The sequence below is a fragment of the Cryptomeria japonica genome, chromosome 4 (genome assembly GCF_030272615.1).
Source record: "Cryptomeria japonica chromosome 4, Sugi_1.0, whole genome shotgun sequence".
NCBI classification, from domain to species: Eukaryota; Viridiplantae; Streptophyta; class Pinopsida; order Cupressales; family Cupressaceae; genus Cryptomeria; species Cryptomeria japonica.
In genome coordinates, this window is record NC_081408.1 from 628,895,279 (window position 1) to 628,914,635 (window position 19,357).

Here is a 19,357-nt window from a genome sequence, read left to right on the forward strand (position 1 = left end):
ATGAATGAGGTCATTGCTGCTGGCCCTATTGGTGATGTAAGGTCTCACAATTTCCCAGGCCCTCCAGATAGATTTAAACACACATGTCCTCTGTACTAAGACTGGGAAACCTCCACCCACCAGGTCACAAAAGGGTAGAGACTTCCATGATTTGGCCCCTTTAGGAACTGCCTTCTGAATGTTGTTTTTGACAAGGACCTTCCATGGTTCATTACCTTCCGACGCCTGAAATATCCACTTAGCAGCAAGTGCAATCCCTCGAAGTCTCAGATTTTTCAATCCGAGCCCTCCTAACCTCTTCTTAGTATGACACCAATTCCATTTAACTACATGTATTTTATTGTCCCCTTTTCCATTAGACCATAAAAACTTCCTTATGATTTTTTGGATTTCCAAAATTTGATAGTTGCAAAACATCCAGACAAAGGAGTAATAGATACTGTAGGATGAGAGAGCCTTCTGGCAGACCTATACTCTCTGCCTGCTAGGGAAAGATATTTATTGTTCCACTTATTCAACTTCTTTTCTATCTTCCCTCTAATCCATATCCACATTTCTTTAAGGGAAGGGGAGATGGAGAAGGGTATTCCCAAGTACCTTACTATCTTATTGGGTCCTCCCCACTAAAAACCAAATTGACCCAGCCAATCCGGAAGATCCACCTTCCACCCAAGAAGGATGGACTTAGCTTGAGAGATTCTGTCCCCTGAGATTTCACCAAGGAATTTGATTTTACTGTCAAGGGCTTCCAAGTTTTGTTTAAAGATAGCTCCACAAATAGAGCGGTATCATCTGCAAATTGGATGTTTAGTAGATTTGAACCGTCAAGAAGCACAACACCTCTGATGTTAGGGGAAATAGTGCAATCTCTTAATAAGTAGTACAATGCATCAAAGGCAATGACAAACAAAGCCAGGGAAAGGGGGCATTCTTGCTTGATGGACCTTTCCAGTTTAATAACCTGAGTAAGAGAGCCATTTACCTCAACCTCTTCGGATGCATCTTTGAGTAACACTTTCACATAGTGATATAACTCAGTGGGAAAACCGAATGCTTCTAACATCATCATAATAAAATCCCATTCAACTCTATTGTAGGCTTTCTCAAAATCTAAAAGAAACATTGCAACATTTTTCCCAGAAACTTTGGCCCCGTCCATTTCTTCTCAGCTGGTGATTAAGTTCTCAAGCATGAATCTCCCCTTGATGAAACCTATTTGCATAGGACAGATGAATTTAGGAAACACATTTTCCAATTTGAGGGCTAGAATTCTGGCCAATATCTTATAAGACACATTGAGGAGAGTAATAGCTCTCCAATTTTTAATACGTGTCTTGTCTCCTTCCTTAGGTAACAATTTAGTAACCCCAATATTTATGGAGTCTCCTAGGGACCCTTTTTCCAGAGCCTTAACATACAGTTCATGAAGGTCTTTGCTAATCCAACGCATATTGGCTTTATAAAATTCAATAGGCAATCCATCCAGGCCCGAGGCTTTATCGTTGTTCAGAGCCCGTATGACTTTCTCCACTTCCTCCACAGATATTGCTTGCTTCAGAGCTTGGGAATCTTCCTCTAAAATTCTATTGGGGATAAGAGCTCTGCATTTCTCTCTACCTCTTTGAGATGCGACAAAATCTTCATAAGAGAAGAGATTCTTGTAGAATAAGGCAAAGGCTTCTTTGATGTCTTCTACCTCCAAAAATTCCTTATTGTTAACCTATAGTCTGTCAATCTTCTCTCTGTTTTTCTTCTGTCTAGGTAGATTGAAGAAGAAATTAGTCCTTTTGTCTCCAAATTGCATCCAATTGCTATGGGCCCTAACCATAGCTCCTTTAATTTTAAGTTGTTGGTGTCTCCTAAGAGTGTCTCTAACCTGGGCAACTCTATTGGACAACTCAATATTGTTTGGGTTGCTCTGAATTTCTTCTTCCACCCGATGGAGCTCATCAGTTAGGGATCTCTCCTGAAATCTATTATCTTTAGCTTTTTTTTGGTCCAATGGTTTGCAGTAGGTTTTGCCAACTTTTAACATTCTAATTCCATCTACTGATTTGGGAGTGCAAGTTCTTGTTCCCTTTGTTAATAATCCTACTAATATTAATAGCAACAAGCACATCCTGATCCTTAAGAAGCTGAGTATCGAGTATAAATTTGTCTCCACCCCTCCCTTGCTTAGTTGGTGTGTCACCCATCCTTATGTGAGAGATGACCAGATGGTGATCAAATAGGGAAACCGACCAAACTACCACTGCGTTGCCCTGCTCATCCGGTGTGAAAGAAAAAAGATCCTTGTCTGCATAAAATTTATCCAGTCTATAGTATATTCTGTGTTTTCCTCTCTAGTAATTGCACTAGGTATACCAGATCCCCTTTGCAGCTTGCTTGTTACCTACTAAGGGGTCAAAGAGATTCTTACAATTCTTCATCCTATCCCAATGTAACTTTTCAAACCCCTTCCACTCCATAGATGCACCACCAGATTTATCCTCATGGCTTTCAATCATGTTAAAGTCCCCCCTATGATCCAAGGGATGTTAGGAAGAGAAGCAATCCAATCCCACAGCTCAACCTGTCCCTATAGTCATTAGCAACATATACTGAACAAATACCAATAACTGAGTTGTTAATGTTGATTGTGGCCCAAACCGCTCTATTACATGGCGAGTTCCCTTGACTAATGATGTGCTCCTTCCATTTAGGGTTGATAAGGAGCCCCACTCCCCCTCTCCCTTTATCATGATCCGTGAAAATTTTGATAGAATCTCTCCATATGAAATCAAGATTGACCTCGAGAGTAAACTTAACTTCTTTAAGCTCTTGCAACATAACCATGTCTGCATCTCTATGTTGATTAATAAATCTCCTAACTATCTGCTTCCTATTTGGTGATTCCAGACCTCTGATATTCCATGAGATACACTTCATCATGTCAAGGGGGATTGATTATGTCTCCTTGGCAATCTTGAAACTGCTGAAGCATTTAGGGAGTTCCTTCTTATCTTCTGCCTTCCTTCTGTTAGATGAGCCTTTGTTTTTGGACCCTAGTGGCCTACCTCTTCTCCTCCCAGACTTAGGGCTAGTGTTCTCACTGTCAACAATCTCTTCTCCCTCCACAAAATCCTGCTCAAATTGGGAGTCATCTCCATAGTTTGAATCCTTATTGGGATCAGGTTGATTGATGGCCACCTCACCCCCACTATCAGGTCTGTGTGTGGTTAATATATCTCTATTGCAACCAGGACCGTCAAAAACATCTGCTGACGACTCACTTGGGTTAGGGACACCACTACTAGAGTCAATAATAATGACCTCAATAATGTAGTTATTTGCAATCTCAACAAACTTCTTAGGGGGAAGGGCCATGGTAGACTTAGTAGTGAATTGGGTAAGAGGGGGACCTCCCTCCACCACTCCAGGGTCATTGGAAATAGAAGACTCATGAGGCACATTCATTTCAGCCGAATCCCTATGAGGTTCATGTTTGTTGGGAGTCCCAACAAGGTCTCCTCCCTTACCTAATTCACTAATATTTTGGTCCAATCCTTCAAAATTTATAACCATAGAATTGACCAGAGAGGTATTGGAATTCATACCTGAGAATCTTTTGTCTGGAGATAATTCATGCACATCATCTTCCATAGGTGATATAACATTTCTCTCTACAACAATTCTACCATTATCTTGCTCAATGTTTTTAGGGTTAACTGCCTTAATTTTCTCGAGTGCCAACTGTTGGGCATTTTTCCTTCTCCTCTTCCTCGTGTTTCTACCCACCATTTGAAAGCCCTCTTGTTGATCTTTATCCATCTGATCAAGGGCTTCTGCAATCACAGAATGAGGTGGGGGTCCCTCATTAAATTTACCAAAATCTGCATTCTTATCAAAGGCGGGTAAAGCCTTATTAGTTTCAGCCATGGCATTTTTAACCGACTTACTCAGGGAGTCAAGTTTTTCCATGAGAGGAGCATAAGCCTTTAAGGGCAAAGGATCTTTGGTGACAATTTACAATTCATGTGCTCCCTTACGGGGTTTTTCCACACCTTTCTTCTGGTTAATGATGGGACAATTCTTTCGAATGTGTCCCTCTTTTGTACAAAAGAAGCCGCATTGACTCCCCCTAAAATCTCAATAGGGCAGGAAAAGTAATCATCCCCCACATTAATGTTGAGAGAGTTAGGTACATCAATACCAGGGTTAATTGATACTAAAACCCTAGCATCTAAGTGCGGGATAAGATTGGTCGAATTATCCATGTGTATAACTTTGCTAATCGGTTCAATCAGTTGGGGAACAAATCTCCAAAATAACAGAGGGATATTCTTCATTAGGAGCGACCTAGGGCACAAAAGTGCCAATATTTCTTCGTTAATGGCCTTAGTGTGCAACCTAGGGCATGGAATGTACATCTACCAATAGTGCAATATTGTTTTTTAATAAATTCAAATTGAGATTTATGATCATTGAAAAAAATTACAAACAAACCTTTTTGAATCAATCTACAAAACGAAACATGAAACCCCAATTTAACATTCTAAACATTTTTACATGTAGATCAACATCCGCGATGCCGTTTGCGTCTGCCGCAGTCGTTTCCCTAAGGCTGTTTGCATTTGCCGCCGCCACTGCCCTAAGGCCGTCTATTGCTGTGAAGCCGTCTTCCCTAAGGTCGGTTGGTGATGCCGTCCAACCCCCTGTTCCCCCTGGTGCGACTTGTGAGACTGCTTTGTCTGGTGTTGTGAATGGGGGCTCTGCGGGGGTTTCCTCTAAGGATGGTGATAGGGTGCATTCAGCACCCTCTGCTGCTGATCGAGATGCCCGTGGCTTGGGGCTTGTGGTTGTTACTGTGTACAAACCTTTGGTTTTCAAGGTGTCTGCTAATACTGATATGGAGATCATCCACACTTCCTCGATGTTTGAAGCTCATGGTCTGATTTGCAAGTTTCGGGGTTTTTGGCCAAGCCTTCCTCAGCTGCACACTTGGATTTCCCAAAGCTGGGAACCGATCATAAAAGGTTCAGTTAACATTTTTCCTTCAGCCAAGGGTTTTTCATTGCTAAATTTGAATATGCAGAGGATAGATCGAAAATCTTAGGTATTAATCCTTTCAGCTGGGAGGACAAATTTGTTTTGATGGTTAAACCCTGGTTCTCGGGTTTTAACCCATCTACTGATTCATTTAATGAGATTCCTATTTGGGTTAGGCTCCCTAACCTTCCCCTTCATCTATAGATGGACTCTCTGCTAGAGGAAGTGGGGGAGGCTTTAGGTGAATTCCTAATGATTGATAAGGATTCTTTCCAAATTTATCATTCTACTTATGCTCGGATTTTGGTTAACATTGATGTCTCTAAAGGGCTTCCAGCTGAGTTAGAGATTGAATCTTCCTTGGGATCTTGGGTCCAACTGCTCGACTTTGAAGGTATCCCCTTTAGATGCCGAAAGTGCTTCCAGACTGGACATGTTGCTGCACGGTGTGAAACAGATAAAAAGAAAAAAAGATCTGCTTCTTGGTGGAAGGGTGCATCCTCTAAACACTATTTTGTTAAAAAGAAAAGCTTCTCCCAGGTGGTGGCACAGGTTCCTCAGGCCGATGGTAATGCGCTTTTGGTTGTTGCCTCTATTTCTGGTGTTGCCTTGCCTCAGGAATGTTTGGATGCTTGCGGTGGCATCCCGACTGATCGTTTGAAAAATGTTGGATCTTCTTCTTCGATGGATGACCCTCCTGCATCCCAGATTGCTGTTGGATCTTCTGCTGTCCTTGCCTCTTTGGATGCTGGCTCTGTTCCTCCTGATGATGGGAGGTCCCCTATTCTGGACCCATCCTCTTGGCAAAAGTCTGCTGCTAGGGTTGAGGAGGGATGGATTACTGTTAAAAGTAAAAAATCTAAATTGTCCCAGTCCTCTTTTGATATGACCCTTCGATCCCACAAGGGTAGGACAAATTCTTGATCCTTCCTGGTTGGGTTAGGGCTGCTGGTTTTGGAGCCTGTTGGTTTTTGGTGGGGGTAATGCTGTTCCCCTTCTTTTGATTGTTTGTGCCTAGTCTCTTTTGTGTTCTGTTTCTTTGAGTGGACTTTCAAGTTTATCTTTCGGTTCGAGTTGCAGGTCCTTCTAAAACCTGTCTTGTATAGGGTTTTTGGTCCCTTAAAAACTTGTTTTTCCTTAATCAAAAACATTCTAAACATTTTTGAACCATCCACAAGGAATTTATGAGCGGGACACTTATCAATGTCAACCGCAACAAATAATATTGCAACGTTTCTTAACCTACTTTTCTCAAGAGAAATTTCATTAATCATGGAATCATTAGGAGTGATAGATAGAGATCCCAAAGAAAAACTAGGGTCCTTACCTGGTTCACTAGCAATGCCATAATCGCCTAGAGATACAAACCTAGCACCTTCTGAGATAGCTGGGAGCGACTGCGAAATGACATCTTTGAATGTCTTTGGCTTTTCCCTTGCTTGTGCACTCCCCACCACATCCGTATTATCGGGTTTCGAAGCCCCTCCTTTGGAGTCAGTCTCCATTAGGGCGCATTAACCACCACATAAGCATGCACAACAAAGGACATCCGAAAAACAAACAAGAAACAACACGACAACAAAGAACAATAAATGCAAGAAAAGGAATGAAATAGAAAGAATCAAACAAACGCGGAGGATGATTGCTACCTCCTCCACGATCGAGGGGTCAACCCCTCAAAGCAAAACCCTTGTTGAAGTTATGTCAGACACGAGAGAGATCCACAACAATCCAAAGAATTTTAAATTAAAAAAAAGAATGATCAAAATGAGTAATTCAAAAATGATCAATCATAGAAGTATTGACTAAATTCTTCAAAGTAATCAAAGGTTTGATGTAGAATGAGAATTTTGTATAAGAAATTCAAACAAACAGTAAATTATCAATTATTTTGCAACTTAATCTACTTGGGAGGGAATAAATCATAATCACATATCATAATCATGGGACATGGGAAACCAATGTAACATCAAGGGTCATATAACATAGGAACATAACTTGAAACATGCAAAAACATAAGTGGTAATTATGAAACATATATACATATGTAGAAACCAAACAAGGAACATAGAAAAATCATAACAATTAGACATGTAATCTAGCAAAACATGGGAGATAAACATGGAACATGAGAACAACTTAGAGAGTTTAAATATAAAAAACATTTAATATAAGTTACATAAGAACTAAATTATATGAGAACATAATTTAGGAGCTAAAAGAAGTACATATCAACTATATGATACATACCTCAAGGAGGGGAAATCTAAGTATAGCATGATATGAAAGGTGAAATGACAATGAGTTGAACACAACAAACATGATAAAAAAAGATTGACGAATAAGAATATATAAAAAGTACAAAATAAATATAACAAATAGATATAACATGGTAACGATGTTAGAGTTATATCAAACAAAAAAATTATTGTGATCTTCTCCAAAAATTTGTCTACATTCTAACAAGTAGCACTAAGTTCCCCATCTTCAATCATATGAATTTTCTCTAGATAAGAATTGTTAATTTAGTTAAAGAAAACAATATTGATCTTGGTAGAAGCATGGAAATATCCTTTAATTCCCATTTTTCTTGTTTTCTTGGTGGTAGCTTCATAGATACACTTTGCATTTGTTCCATGGACAGTAATATTTTTTTGTATCTTTGAATAATTGGTGCCTTGAGCATGATTTGTAAGTTTTCGAAACATGTTACCTTTAATCTTTTATTGTTTCCTTGGTCAATGAGTAATTTATCCCTTAGAAGGAATATTGCAAGACTATATATATGAGGACCTTTGTGCTTACATATAAGAAGATATGCAGCTCGAGAGGTTCTATTAGTATGTAATCCTTATAATTTGTAGAATAATATGGTGTATAGTAGCTACTTGACTATTTCTTAAATTGTCTCTTTGTTGTTCTTCTTAGTGGGATTTGTACAAATCATGTATAACATATTTGTGTTCATATGACGTGCTCCCCTAAGTGTTTTTAAGGATGTGTTCAATGAAAGTGACTCAAATACAATACTAGTTTGTAATGAGATCTATCAATTTTGACTTGTTTGTCTTTATATATAAATTTAACACCTTGATGCAAAATTAAGAGGATTACTTCACATTGCTCAATCTATGGTCTACCAAACAATACATAGAATATATCTAAAGATGGAATTTTGCATAACATGATGCTAGTAGTTCTTTAGGAGCATCTCTCAAATGGAAAATGATGTAATAAAAAATTTCAATCGAAATTTTATTAGATATTTTCAACGATATTGCTAAGTTTAATTTAGAGATGTTGAAATGAAATATTTTAATTTAAAAAAAAAAGAGTTGGTTCAGATGAATATGCTATTATTCATAACTTTCTCTATATTAAGTTCATATGTGTATGAGCAATATACCATAATATTAGCTTTGCAATGAGTACCTATTGAGGAGGCTTATCATTCCCTAGAGGGGTTGTTATCTATTTTATATATTAGAAGGATTTATATAGGTGTTTCTCCCTAAAAATTGAGGTGATTGAATTTTAGACTATAAAATCCCCCTTCATTCATTAATGTTTTCAAATAGAGGAAAGCATTTTCCTACACTGTTATGGTTAGTTTTTGAATTATCATGCAAAATAATTAAAAAAGGCATAATAACATGTATTGTTTGATTGGCTTTGCAGGTGTGTAGTTGCATGCTATTCTGAACAAGTGAAATTACTAGCGACAGAGCTAATGGCAGCTATGATGGAGCACCTTGAAATAAAGTCCACAAGCATACAAAAAACATTCAAGAATGGAAGTCAAATGATGGTGCTCAATTGTTACCCTCCTTGTCCACAACCAAATCTCACTTTGGGCATGTTACCACATTCAGACTATGGTTGCATCACAATACTCTTGCAGGATGAAGTAGAAGGCCTACAAGTACAAGACGAAGGACTTTGGAAATCCGTGCGCCCTTTACCTGGTTCTTTCTTAATCAACATTGGAGACCATTTAGAGGTAAAGAGAGATGGGAATTATTAAACAACACACACTAAGCTTTGACTTGTTTAAACAACTCATCTAAATCACCTATTAGTGCGATTCACATTAGCTTCTCTAGTAGGGCCCATTCATTGATGTAATTTTCACAAGCTTCTCTAGTAGGGCTCACCTATTAGTGTGATTTGCACTAGCTTCTGTAATAGGGTTTGCTTCTCCAACAGGACCCACCTATTATTGTGATTTGCAGTAACTTCTCCAATAGGGCCTTCTCCTCCACTCAAGTCCACTTATTAGTGTGATTTGCACCAACTTATCTAATAGAGTCTGCCCCTCCAGAAGAGTTCACCTATTAGTGTGATTTGCACTTGTTTCTCCAATAAAACTCGCTTCTCCAATAGAACCCACCTATTAATATGATGGCAAATAAACCACTTAAACAAATCAAAACTTAAAATTGAATTGTATTCCATATTACTTTAATATTTTTTAACTTATTTTTGGCTTGAATGCTTTTCTGTCACAGGTGTTGAGCAATGGAAGATTCAAGAGTGCAATCCATCGTGTTGTAGTGAATTCTGAGAGGTCGCGTGTATCAGTAGCAACAGTGCACAGCTTGCCTTTCCATGTGAAGATAAGTCCCTGTCCTGAGCTCATTGATGAGCACCACCCTAAGATGTATAGGGATACAAATTTCAATGACTTCTTGAACTCACTCACCTGCAGTCGATTCAATGGCATACGCTTTCTGGACTCTATCAAATTATACACTACTTGAAGCTTATTATAACGCTATCTTCCATGTTTAATTATTTCTCATATTTTACCTCTTGCATGATCTTTTCCAAATTACATAAAACATCGTGGGTTTATAGAATTCTCTCTGCCATCTTTTTTCTCAACTGTTTTTACAGTGATGGTAGAAAGAATCCCACATACATTCTCTGTACCTTAATCTAAAATTTTCAATCTATTTGTCTTCAATTGATGTGTATCATTTCAACATAATCTTCACGTTTGTTGTTCACCATAAGAATATCCAGACAAAAGGTTAAGATTACTACAAGAAACATTATTAATTTTTTTTTTTAAATATGTTCTATTTGTTTTAAAAAAATACATTTATAAGGGAAGGGATAGAAGCTTATGTCTTACACTTTTAACCTTCAAGATTATTAGAAGAAACATTATTATTTTTTTTTTTTAAATATGTACTATTTACATTTATAAGTGAAGGGATAGAAGCTTATGCCTTACACTTTTAACCTTCGGTTTATGTTACTTGCACAATTTTCTTAATGTACAATTGTAACACTTGATTTGATTTATTCAACACATGAGCTGACTCCTACCCAACATCCATAAACCAATTTCCACTTCCAACCACCTTAACCTTCAAAACTATACATTTTATAGCTTTTTATTATATATAATAGACCATGTTGTACAATATAATCGATCAAATTCAAATTTTTTGTTTTATCTAAAATTTAAATTAATTGTAACCATGTTGATCTATGCATCAATTAGCAAAAAATAATTGAGGATTCATTATGCATATTTATGATCAATCTCATTTTTTCATAAGATATTATATAATACCTCTATTTATATTTCTACCTTCCTATATTTTATTATTAACACCCCAAGTCCCAATACACCATTCTAATTTTGAATATCCCTTATTTTCCCTAGTGTCAAAGCTACCCATCTTCATGCTATTTTGTACCGCTTCTATTTCTACCTCTCTTGTATGCAACATTTTTTTAACCATACATACAAATGTTTATTAAGTCAGGGGGGATTTATAGTTATGTGTGGGGTGGCATTGAAACAAGCATAGTTGTGATTCTTTGGTTGAACATTGTTAAATTAATATTTACCAACAAAATATTTGTTACATGAATTATCTACAATTTCCCAATTTGAACATTTTCACATTGTTATTTATCAACAAAATTTCTATTTTGAACCATCTACAAAATACTAAACTCATTATCATCACCACCATGAGAACAACACAAAAAATAAAGCAATTATCAATGATACAATTGACAACAAAATTCCTATAATTATAAATTTCAATCTAGCCATGGTTTTGTAAAATTTTTACTATCATATTACCAATATAGAAAACCAAATAACTCAAGACTCTAACAATGCGTACATAAGAAATAAAATCTATACATATAAATAAATTAATATCTATAAATAAGATAAAAATGAAAGAAACTAAAAATAATCATGATAATAGCACTCACTTTAGAATTATAATATATAAACTCATAAATTTTTCATGTCATAGATTAAAAGAATGTTAAGGCGATACACATACATGATCATGATAATAGCACTCACTTAAGAATTATAATATATAAACTCATAAATTTTTCATGTCATAGATTAAAAGAATGTTAAGGCGATACACATACATGATCATGATAATAGCACTCACTTAAGAATTATAATATATAAACTCATAAATTTTTCAAAGATTTTTTTTTTTTTTTTTTTTTTTTTTTTGAGAGAGAGAGAGAGAGAGAGAGAGAGAGAGAGAGAGAGAGAGAGAGAGAGAGAGAGAGAGAGAGAGAGAGAGAGAGAGAGAGAGAGAGAGAGTCTAGCCTCATTTTTTTGAATTCTAATATGAAGATTTTGTATTCTTGAATTCAAACTCATTTATGCATACAATGTGATATCTTTAAAAAATACACCCACACACACCCACACACACACACACACACACACACACACATTCTATTTGATACCACCAAGACCTTTGCAAAATATGTGGGGGTTAGATTTATTCTCATCTCTTGGCAAATATATGATTATTTTCAAATTAATGTGTATAGCTTCAGGAATCAATTGTGTGAACTTTTTTGCTTGACGTTTCGGATCAAACTCCATGATCCATCATCAGGAATAAGAAAGCATAACAAGAGAGAAAGCAAAACAAGAGAGAAAGCAAAACAAGAGAGACAAGATAACAGATCAAACTCCATGATCCATCATCAGGAATAAGAAAGCAGAACAAGAGAGACAAGATATTCTTGTCTCTCTTGTTTTGCTTTCTTATTCCTGATGATGGATCATGGAGTTTGATCCGAAACATCGAGCAAAAAAATTCACACAGTTGATTCCTGAAGCTATACATGTTAACAATATGAACTGTGAAAATCATATATCTATGATTTTCAAATTACTTAGTTAAGCTATCACTACCTACAAAATGGTAATTGGACACACCATGAATATTCTCAATAAAGCTTTATTTCTAATGGTTACAATGGTGTGTTTTTTTCTTATCTATGTATAAAGACAAATATTTAATGTTTTTCAAATAAGGTAGATCAGGGTGGCTAAATGGTGGTTCTTGATTGATTGTAAGTAGTTTGTAATTTGTAGGAAGTTAATTCTCACCTTTCTTTACGACATACCACTTCTTCCAAGTAATAATTCATTTGTGTGAGGTTAAATGCTGGGGAAATAAAAAAAGTTAGAAGGTACATTCAATATTTTCTAGCTACATCCATGTGGCACACTTTGTGAAGAATCAATGATAATATGCCAAATGGTCTAGTGGTTAATGTTTGGTGTTCTTGGTAATAGATGTAAAGTCCACATGAAATTAGTCTATTAGTTATAGATTAATTAAGGATTAGGTTATATATGGTTTACGACCTATAATTATGCGAATGTCTTTGCATCACTAGCTTGATGCTAGAATTATGCTAATGATAATTTCACCTAATCTAATTGAGTGGATCATTGGGTATGTAGATGGAAATGACCAACCAAGGGGGGTTAAAAGTGACACTTTTTTCTTCCTAAAATCAATCAAATTTGATCTTGAATGTGAAATTGATGATAATTATTTTCAAAATTTGAAGGCGTGACAAGAAAAATACCTATAGTGCTCAAAATCTAGTTTCTAAATTATTGATTTTAAAAAAAATGGTGGTTATTAAGAGGTTCAAATAGGGGGGAGCACACAAAATAATGTCAGAAAATTGTAACATAGCATCTAGTGTGCTCTCTCTAAAATGTTCTTTTTAAAAGTATGTCACAAATCACTTAATTAGTTGAAAATTAGCTAACATCACATAGATTATGTCTTTTTTTTTTTTTTTTTTTTTTCTAGTTTTTAATAAATTTATGAATTTTTACTAATGTTCAAAGTGTATACATCTTAAAAAAAGATTGAGCACGACCCTCTAATTAAAGAAAATGATCAAAAGCCATTTTCCCCTTTTAAATGTGTATATAATAGAATCTAGAATATAAAAATATAATTTGTTTCAAATTTCGATGAGCATATAAAAAATGACACCAAAAATAATATATATAGGTATTTGGAAAAAAAAAGGCATTAGAAAAAGAAGTTATTCAAAATGTAAAATAAAAAGATATGGTTAGGAAGGTAAGAGAGATTGACATTATTGTGACATTTTTATATATCAACATAAAAAAAAAGTGCAAACATAAGCATTCTTGACATTTAGTTATTTTTTTCATATTTTTTAGAAAGCACATTTTTTAACATTAACATGTAAATCATTTGGATTGGATGCCTAAGGAAAATTCAACCCTAAGAGTTGGTAGTTTCTAAAGTATGTTAAAATGTAAGTGTGTTATAATGTGCTTGTGTTATGGCTTTGTACTGGTTAAGTGTGTTATAATGTGCTTGTGTTATGGCTTTGTACTGGTTGGTCCTATATTGATCCATAACATGAACACATTGTAGCACAAGTAGATTATAATATGATCATATTATTGGAATAAAGGATAGGAAAAGGTTTTCACCACTTTTTGGTCCCCCATCTTTGTGCACATACCCCTTTGGTCTTTAGTGAATTCAATACCTAAACAAGAAGATTATTGTGGTGGATTGAGCACATAATAAAACATGTAGTGACTAGGTGTACAAGATTAGTACATATTTTGTGTGCACAAGAAAGGGCGATCACACAATACTATGTCCAACTTTTTGGCCAGTGGGACATAAAAATCAAAATTTTAAACCAAATCTTCACTTTTTGACACCTATAACAACTAAACTATTAAGAATTCAAAGATGATGTGAGGTAGTATTTTGTGATATTTTGGGTGTGGGTTATAAATATATTTTTGAAAAAATAGAAAAAAATTTGATTTTTTTTATAGAAAATATTTATTAATTTATTTTGATAAGATAAAGTGAGAAAGGCATGAATCTATTACAATAATACTCATAGAGGAAAGAAGGGTGAATATCACTAGCAATGAGACTAGAAAAATCAAACAAAGACTAGCAAATATTTTTACCAAATCTTATAATTGGTGAAAAACAAAGAACCAAAACCTATATAATAACTTTAGTTTTACATCACAAGAAAGAGTCTGAGAAGAGGTAGAAGGAACTTTCCTCCTTCTATGATCTACATTCTAAGTGATATTATCATTCAATATCCCACAAGAAGGGGATAAAATAGGAGAACTTTTCATGGGAGGGCCAACACCACATGAATGGGGAACAACAAGATGACTATGCAAAAGGCAATATTTGCCCACAAGAGAAGTTTGAACTTGAGTGCTTAGAAGTAGTCGATGAAACATGAAGAGATCACATAGTAAGAGGAACCCCATTGCGACCTCATGAATAGACATGGCCCCACATTAGAAGCTAGACACTCATTATAATTATAAGAGGAGCCATCCAATAAAGAGAAAAGATCCTTGACAATCAAGTGATCACCATTAGCATTCTTCTACCAGGTAGTAGGACCTTTTTCAGTGCCTTAGAGACAAATCTAAAGCCAAGTCACTAGTAATGAAGCAATGATGAAATCTAAAAGGGATTTCCTCATAATCCAATAGTTAAGTCCAAGGAATATTCACAACCATTATAACCACATCTCCATGAAGAGGCTTGGAGATGCCAACATCCAGAAAAAAAAACAAAACATGTGAAGGTAAAGTGCCACATGTAGGAAGTGAAATCATCAATGTTCAAGAATCGACCAATATAGTTTTCAATAGCTTCATAACAAGACTCCTCCTAAAAAAGGAGTGGAATATTAGTAATTCTAATCCACACCGAATTCATAGTTTGTGGTATGGTAAGGGGGTTGAAGGTATTTGTCTAGGGTTTAATAGAGAGAGTGCTCTCCCCAAGGCTATAATTGACCTAGAACCAAGTTTATATACTCCAAATAATCAGAGGAAGAAATGAACAAAAAAAATTAGCATGGGGGTTAAGTTTGATATTACCAACCATGAGGGGTTACTAAGAACCCAAAACCTAGTAATGAAGATTAGGAAGAGAAGGCAAGAGATTGGAAAATTAGTGAACTAAAAATACTACAATGGTAGAAATATCCATTTTCCACAATATCTTGGGCACAAAAAACCATAGGGGAGGGTTTCACATAAATAATTTAACAAGATTTCCTCCTAGGAGGAGGAATAGTGGTTGGCCTAACAACATAAACAAAAATTTGAGTTCTAGTGACTCTAGAAATAACCATAGAAGCAAAAATCCCTTAACCCTAGGCTCCAACCCTTGAAGAAGAAGGGGAAATAGAAATAAATTCTCCAATTAAAAGCATAAGAGTCCCATCAATATCCATGAAATACCTCAATAGCGAAACAAGCACATACAAAGGTGGCATGAGGGGGAAACCAACAACCTCCACAAAAATTGACACTCTAGCTCTATACCCTTTGCAAGACATCAAGGAACAAGTAGGAATTCCAACAACCATTCCCGACAATGAAAGGGCCTTGGATGACATAGGTAGTATATGACGAAGCATGCCCAAAAAGGAGATCCACCCAAAAGAGGTTCTAACATTTAAATCCCGTTTGCATGGGAGGGGGTAGAAGGTATTTGAGAACGAATCCATTAAATAATAATTGTGATTTTTCTTACATATCTTTCAATAGCTTGTTTTTATAGTAAACTACATTGTTAAAAGGTGATTTTTATGTCATAACAAATAATTTTTTTTTATAGAAAGGATACATTATAATTTTTAAATATCAATTTCTAATAACAATATCTAGTGTATTGATATGTTTTAATATTTTTTGCGTATTTTTAAAATTAATTTTTGATGTTAGATTAATTATAATTTTGACATAGGTGTATGTTATATCGCATAGTTTTTTTTGTATGCATTTGAATTATTTGTTTCTCTTTTTTTGTTGAAATAAAAACATAAATACCTAGGGAATAGAATTTTTTTTAGAATTTCTATTTTCTTATTTTTCCACATGTGAGAAACAAAGAACTTGATGTTTAGTGAAAAACCTAAATTCATAAGAAATAAAAAATAAAAAATAATAATCAAATTAAATGTATTCAAAATTATACTTTCTAAAAGCTTATAATAAGGACTTCATGATTACAAAACATAATTTCTAAATGAATTCACTTAATAACCAAAAGGTAAGGAAAAAGTGGATTTTTGTCAACATTTTGGTAGTTGTACAAGAGACTCCATTTGAGTTATGGTTCAAGACTAGAGGCATTCTATTTAAGTTAGTTTTATCTAAGGGGATATGATCTAACCCTTTTCAAATAAAATCATTTAAATGGAACCTCTCAAGGTTTATATCACAATATTTTCTAAAATATTTGTGATTTTGGGTAAAAATTAGAATCCCCAAAAGTGGGACACACTATTGTTGTAACACTCAAAACACAGGAAAACATAAATGAACTATTTGGGTATGTGCACCGAGATGGTGCACAAAAAGGGTGTCAAATGTGGCCACCTTTTTTTTTTTTCTAAAATTAGCTAAACCTAAACTTAGAGGGGTAATTTGAGACTCATACACTCAAAATTTGAAGATGTCAAAAGAACAATAATCATAGTACTCTAAATCTAGTTTCTAAACTACTATTTGTTTTCCAAAATAGATAAGATTAAGAGGATAAAATGTTTTTTCATACAAAAAAGGGTTCCTACTTTTTTACTAAAGCATAACATAGCGTTTGGTGTTCACCCCTTATTTTTGTTAGCTTGAAAATCCCACTGGAATAAATATAGTTAAGAGTAAGTATTAGAAGTTTTATATCATTTTGTAATTTTTTATTGAATAAATATTTTTATGGGTTTTCAAAAGTTTGTCACTACTTCTATCTCTACAAATTCTTTTGAGCTCTTTGTCTAATAAACCTTGTAAAATTTGGCTAAATCTACGAAGTCCTTATCTTAAACCCTAAACCTTTTGTCTTGCAATATAATTTTGCATTGACTTGCTATACCCAATCGAGTACTTTTAGGTCATGACTTAATGTGTGTAATTTGGAACTGAACCCTAAGTCCTAGTCACTGGCTCGTCCTATTCTATTAATTTTTCCTAAGTTTGAGGCATAATTTTCTAAAGATATATTGATGGCCATTATGCATTGATGAGCACCAGATATGCCAAATTCTTCAGAGTTATGCAAGTGCATGATCACTCTATGTCAACTGGTGTGTCCATTTCTTGTTTTTCAAGAGGACTATGAATTTTTTCCTAGTCAACCTTATTTTCATTCGATCATGGTAGTGCACTATCATAAGTGACAGTGCTGAGTAGGATGTGTGATAATACAATATGGTGTCATGTGGAGGTGGGCCCAATTGTCTATAGGGATTATAAAAGGTTTAGCATGGTATCACTCTATTGGAGAGGTGGTCCTTTTTCCTTTTGTGAGTGCATGATAGCTTGATATTTGGCACATGAAATGTAAAGTGTGGTCTCATTTATTGCGCCCTAGTTGGTTCAAGTCATCTCAACTATGTAAGATTATTTTCAAATATAATCTTATAATAATTCTCATATATCTTGTTACGATCTTTCCAAATCAATAGTACATGTTCAAACTTTAGAATAGCTAGTTCTAGCTTCATTGATTTAACGAACATACAACAATGGCTAAAAGATTAATTTTGGCCATATTTTTGCTCGTTTTCTCATAATAAATACATCATCAAGATCGTTTAGAAGAGTACATTTATTTGCAATCCAATTTACTTGGTGATTTGTGCTCTTTGCTATGCAACTTATCAAATTAGGATTTCCTGCACAATGATGTACTTGAGCGGAAGTTATGATCCAAATTCCACTCAATTTTATTCAATTTCAAATTTTTGAGCTTGTAGTCACTACTATAATTTAATTTGAGTTGGGATTCCAGGCGAGTTCTTGTGCATTGCTATAGATATTGTAAAACCCTAAATCCTTTGCAAATCGCAAGTCTAAAATAATAGTTCAAATATCTATAACAAATAAGGGGCGTGAAGATGCTTTATTCTTTCAATAACTTGAATCTCCTAGAAGGTTTGCAAAATTGCATGGTCTCAGTGGTCTATATGACAAGTTGGTTGATGATATGTAAGGGAGTAGGGATGCAAAATTACTAGTCTCAGTATGGTCACTCTTTGATAAATGGTACAAAAAGAGGTTGACACACTTTCCTTTGAGGAATGGATATGTCCTAGACATGAGAAAATTGGTTATTCACAATATCTTTATCAATGTTGAACTTCTCAAAGCTACATCTAGAAGTTATGATGCTAAGACAAGGAGTGTTCTGGAAAGTACTAGATCTGCAGTGATTTTTATCACAAATGCATCCATTTCTGATGTGTTTTGGTTGAATAGAGCCACAAATAAAGTCATAAACTATGATTCCTTCAAATAGACATACAAGATTCTTCAAGGCGTGTATAGGTCTATTCATATACCTAATCACATGATCAAGGGTTTATATGGATAAGGATGTCTTCGTTCTAGAAAAATTCAAAGATTACTTCATCAAGATTTATCATTTCTTGTGTTAAATTGTGGGTGAAAATGCTAAATTGAAGATTCTAGTTCTTCTTATGTACATGCCATCCAATATTCAAGATAACATGGTGAATACAAAATTTAACTTTGAAACTTTTTTGATGGATAGGATGCATAAATAGATAGTAGTCATCGAGGCTAATGATGCAACGTTTGATTTCAAATGGTAGTCTTTAATGTGCGATATATTTCTACATGTTAGTAGAGGTTTGTGGGATAATACTTATGGTATGATGAAATAATAAGTATCCGGTAGAATACTGAGAGGGGGGGTGAATCAGTATATTGAAAAAATGATACAAAGTTCCCAAACTAAAACTCAGTCAACAAAGTAAACATATCTTAGTCAAGATCAATATTCATAAGAATACTTGACATCAACCGGTTTGACTGTTATGACAACTTTAATAGTAAACAACTTCAATCTTGTAAACATCAACAATTCTTAATCATAACTCAACATATTCATCTCTCAATGCTTCTACATAACATGCCTTATCAAAAATTAACCACATCAACAAATAA

At 34.8% G+C, this 19,357-nt stretch overlaps 1 protein-coding gene across 2 annotated transcripts in view; it reads left to right on the forward strand.

Annotated features, from left to right (window-relative positions):
- LOC131079035 (probable 2-oxoglutarate-dependent dioxygenase SLC1) overlaps positions 1-9,971 on the forward strand; it is an 80,647-nt gene extending 70,676 nt beyond the window's left edge. Inside the window, exons 3-4 of one of the 2 annotated variants that reach the window (XM_058016911.2) lie at positions 8,707-9,028; positions 9,537-9,966. In XM_058016911.2, the coding sequence (XP_057872894.2) occupies positions 8,707-9,028; positions 9,537-9,788 (574 nt within the window). In that variant the 3' untranslated portion in view covers positions 9,789-9,966. Of the gene's footprint in view, positions 1-8,706; positions 9,029-9,536 lie in introns of both variants that reach the window. The other variant, XM_058016912.2, reaches the window with a different exon arrangement.
- Positions 9,972-19,357: the final 9,386 nt, after the last annotated feature.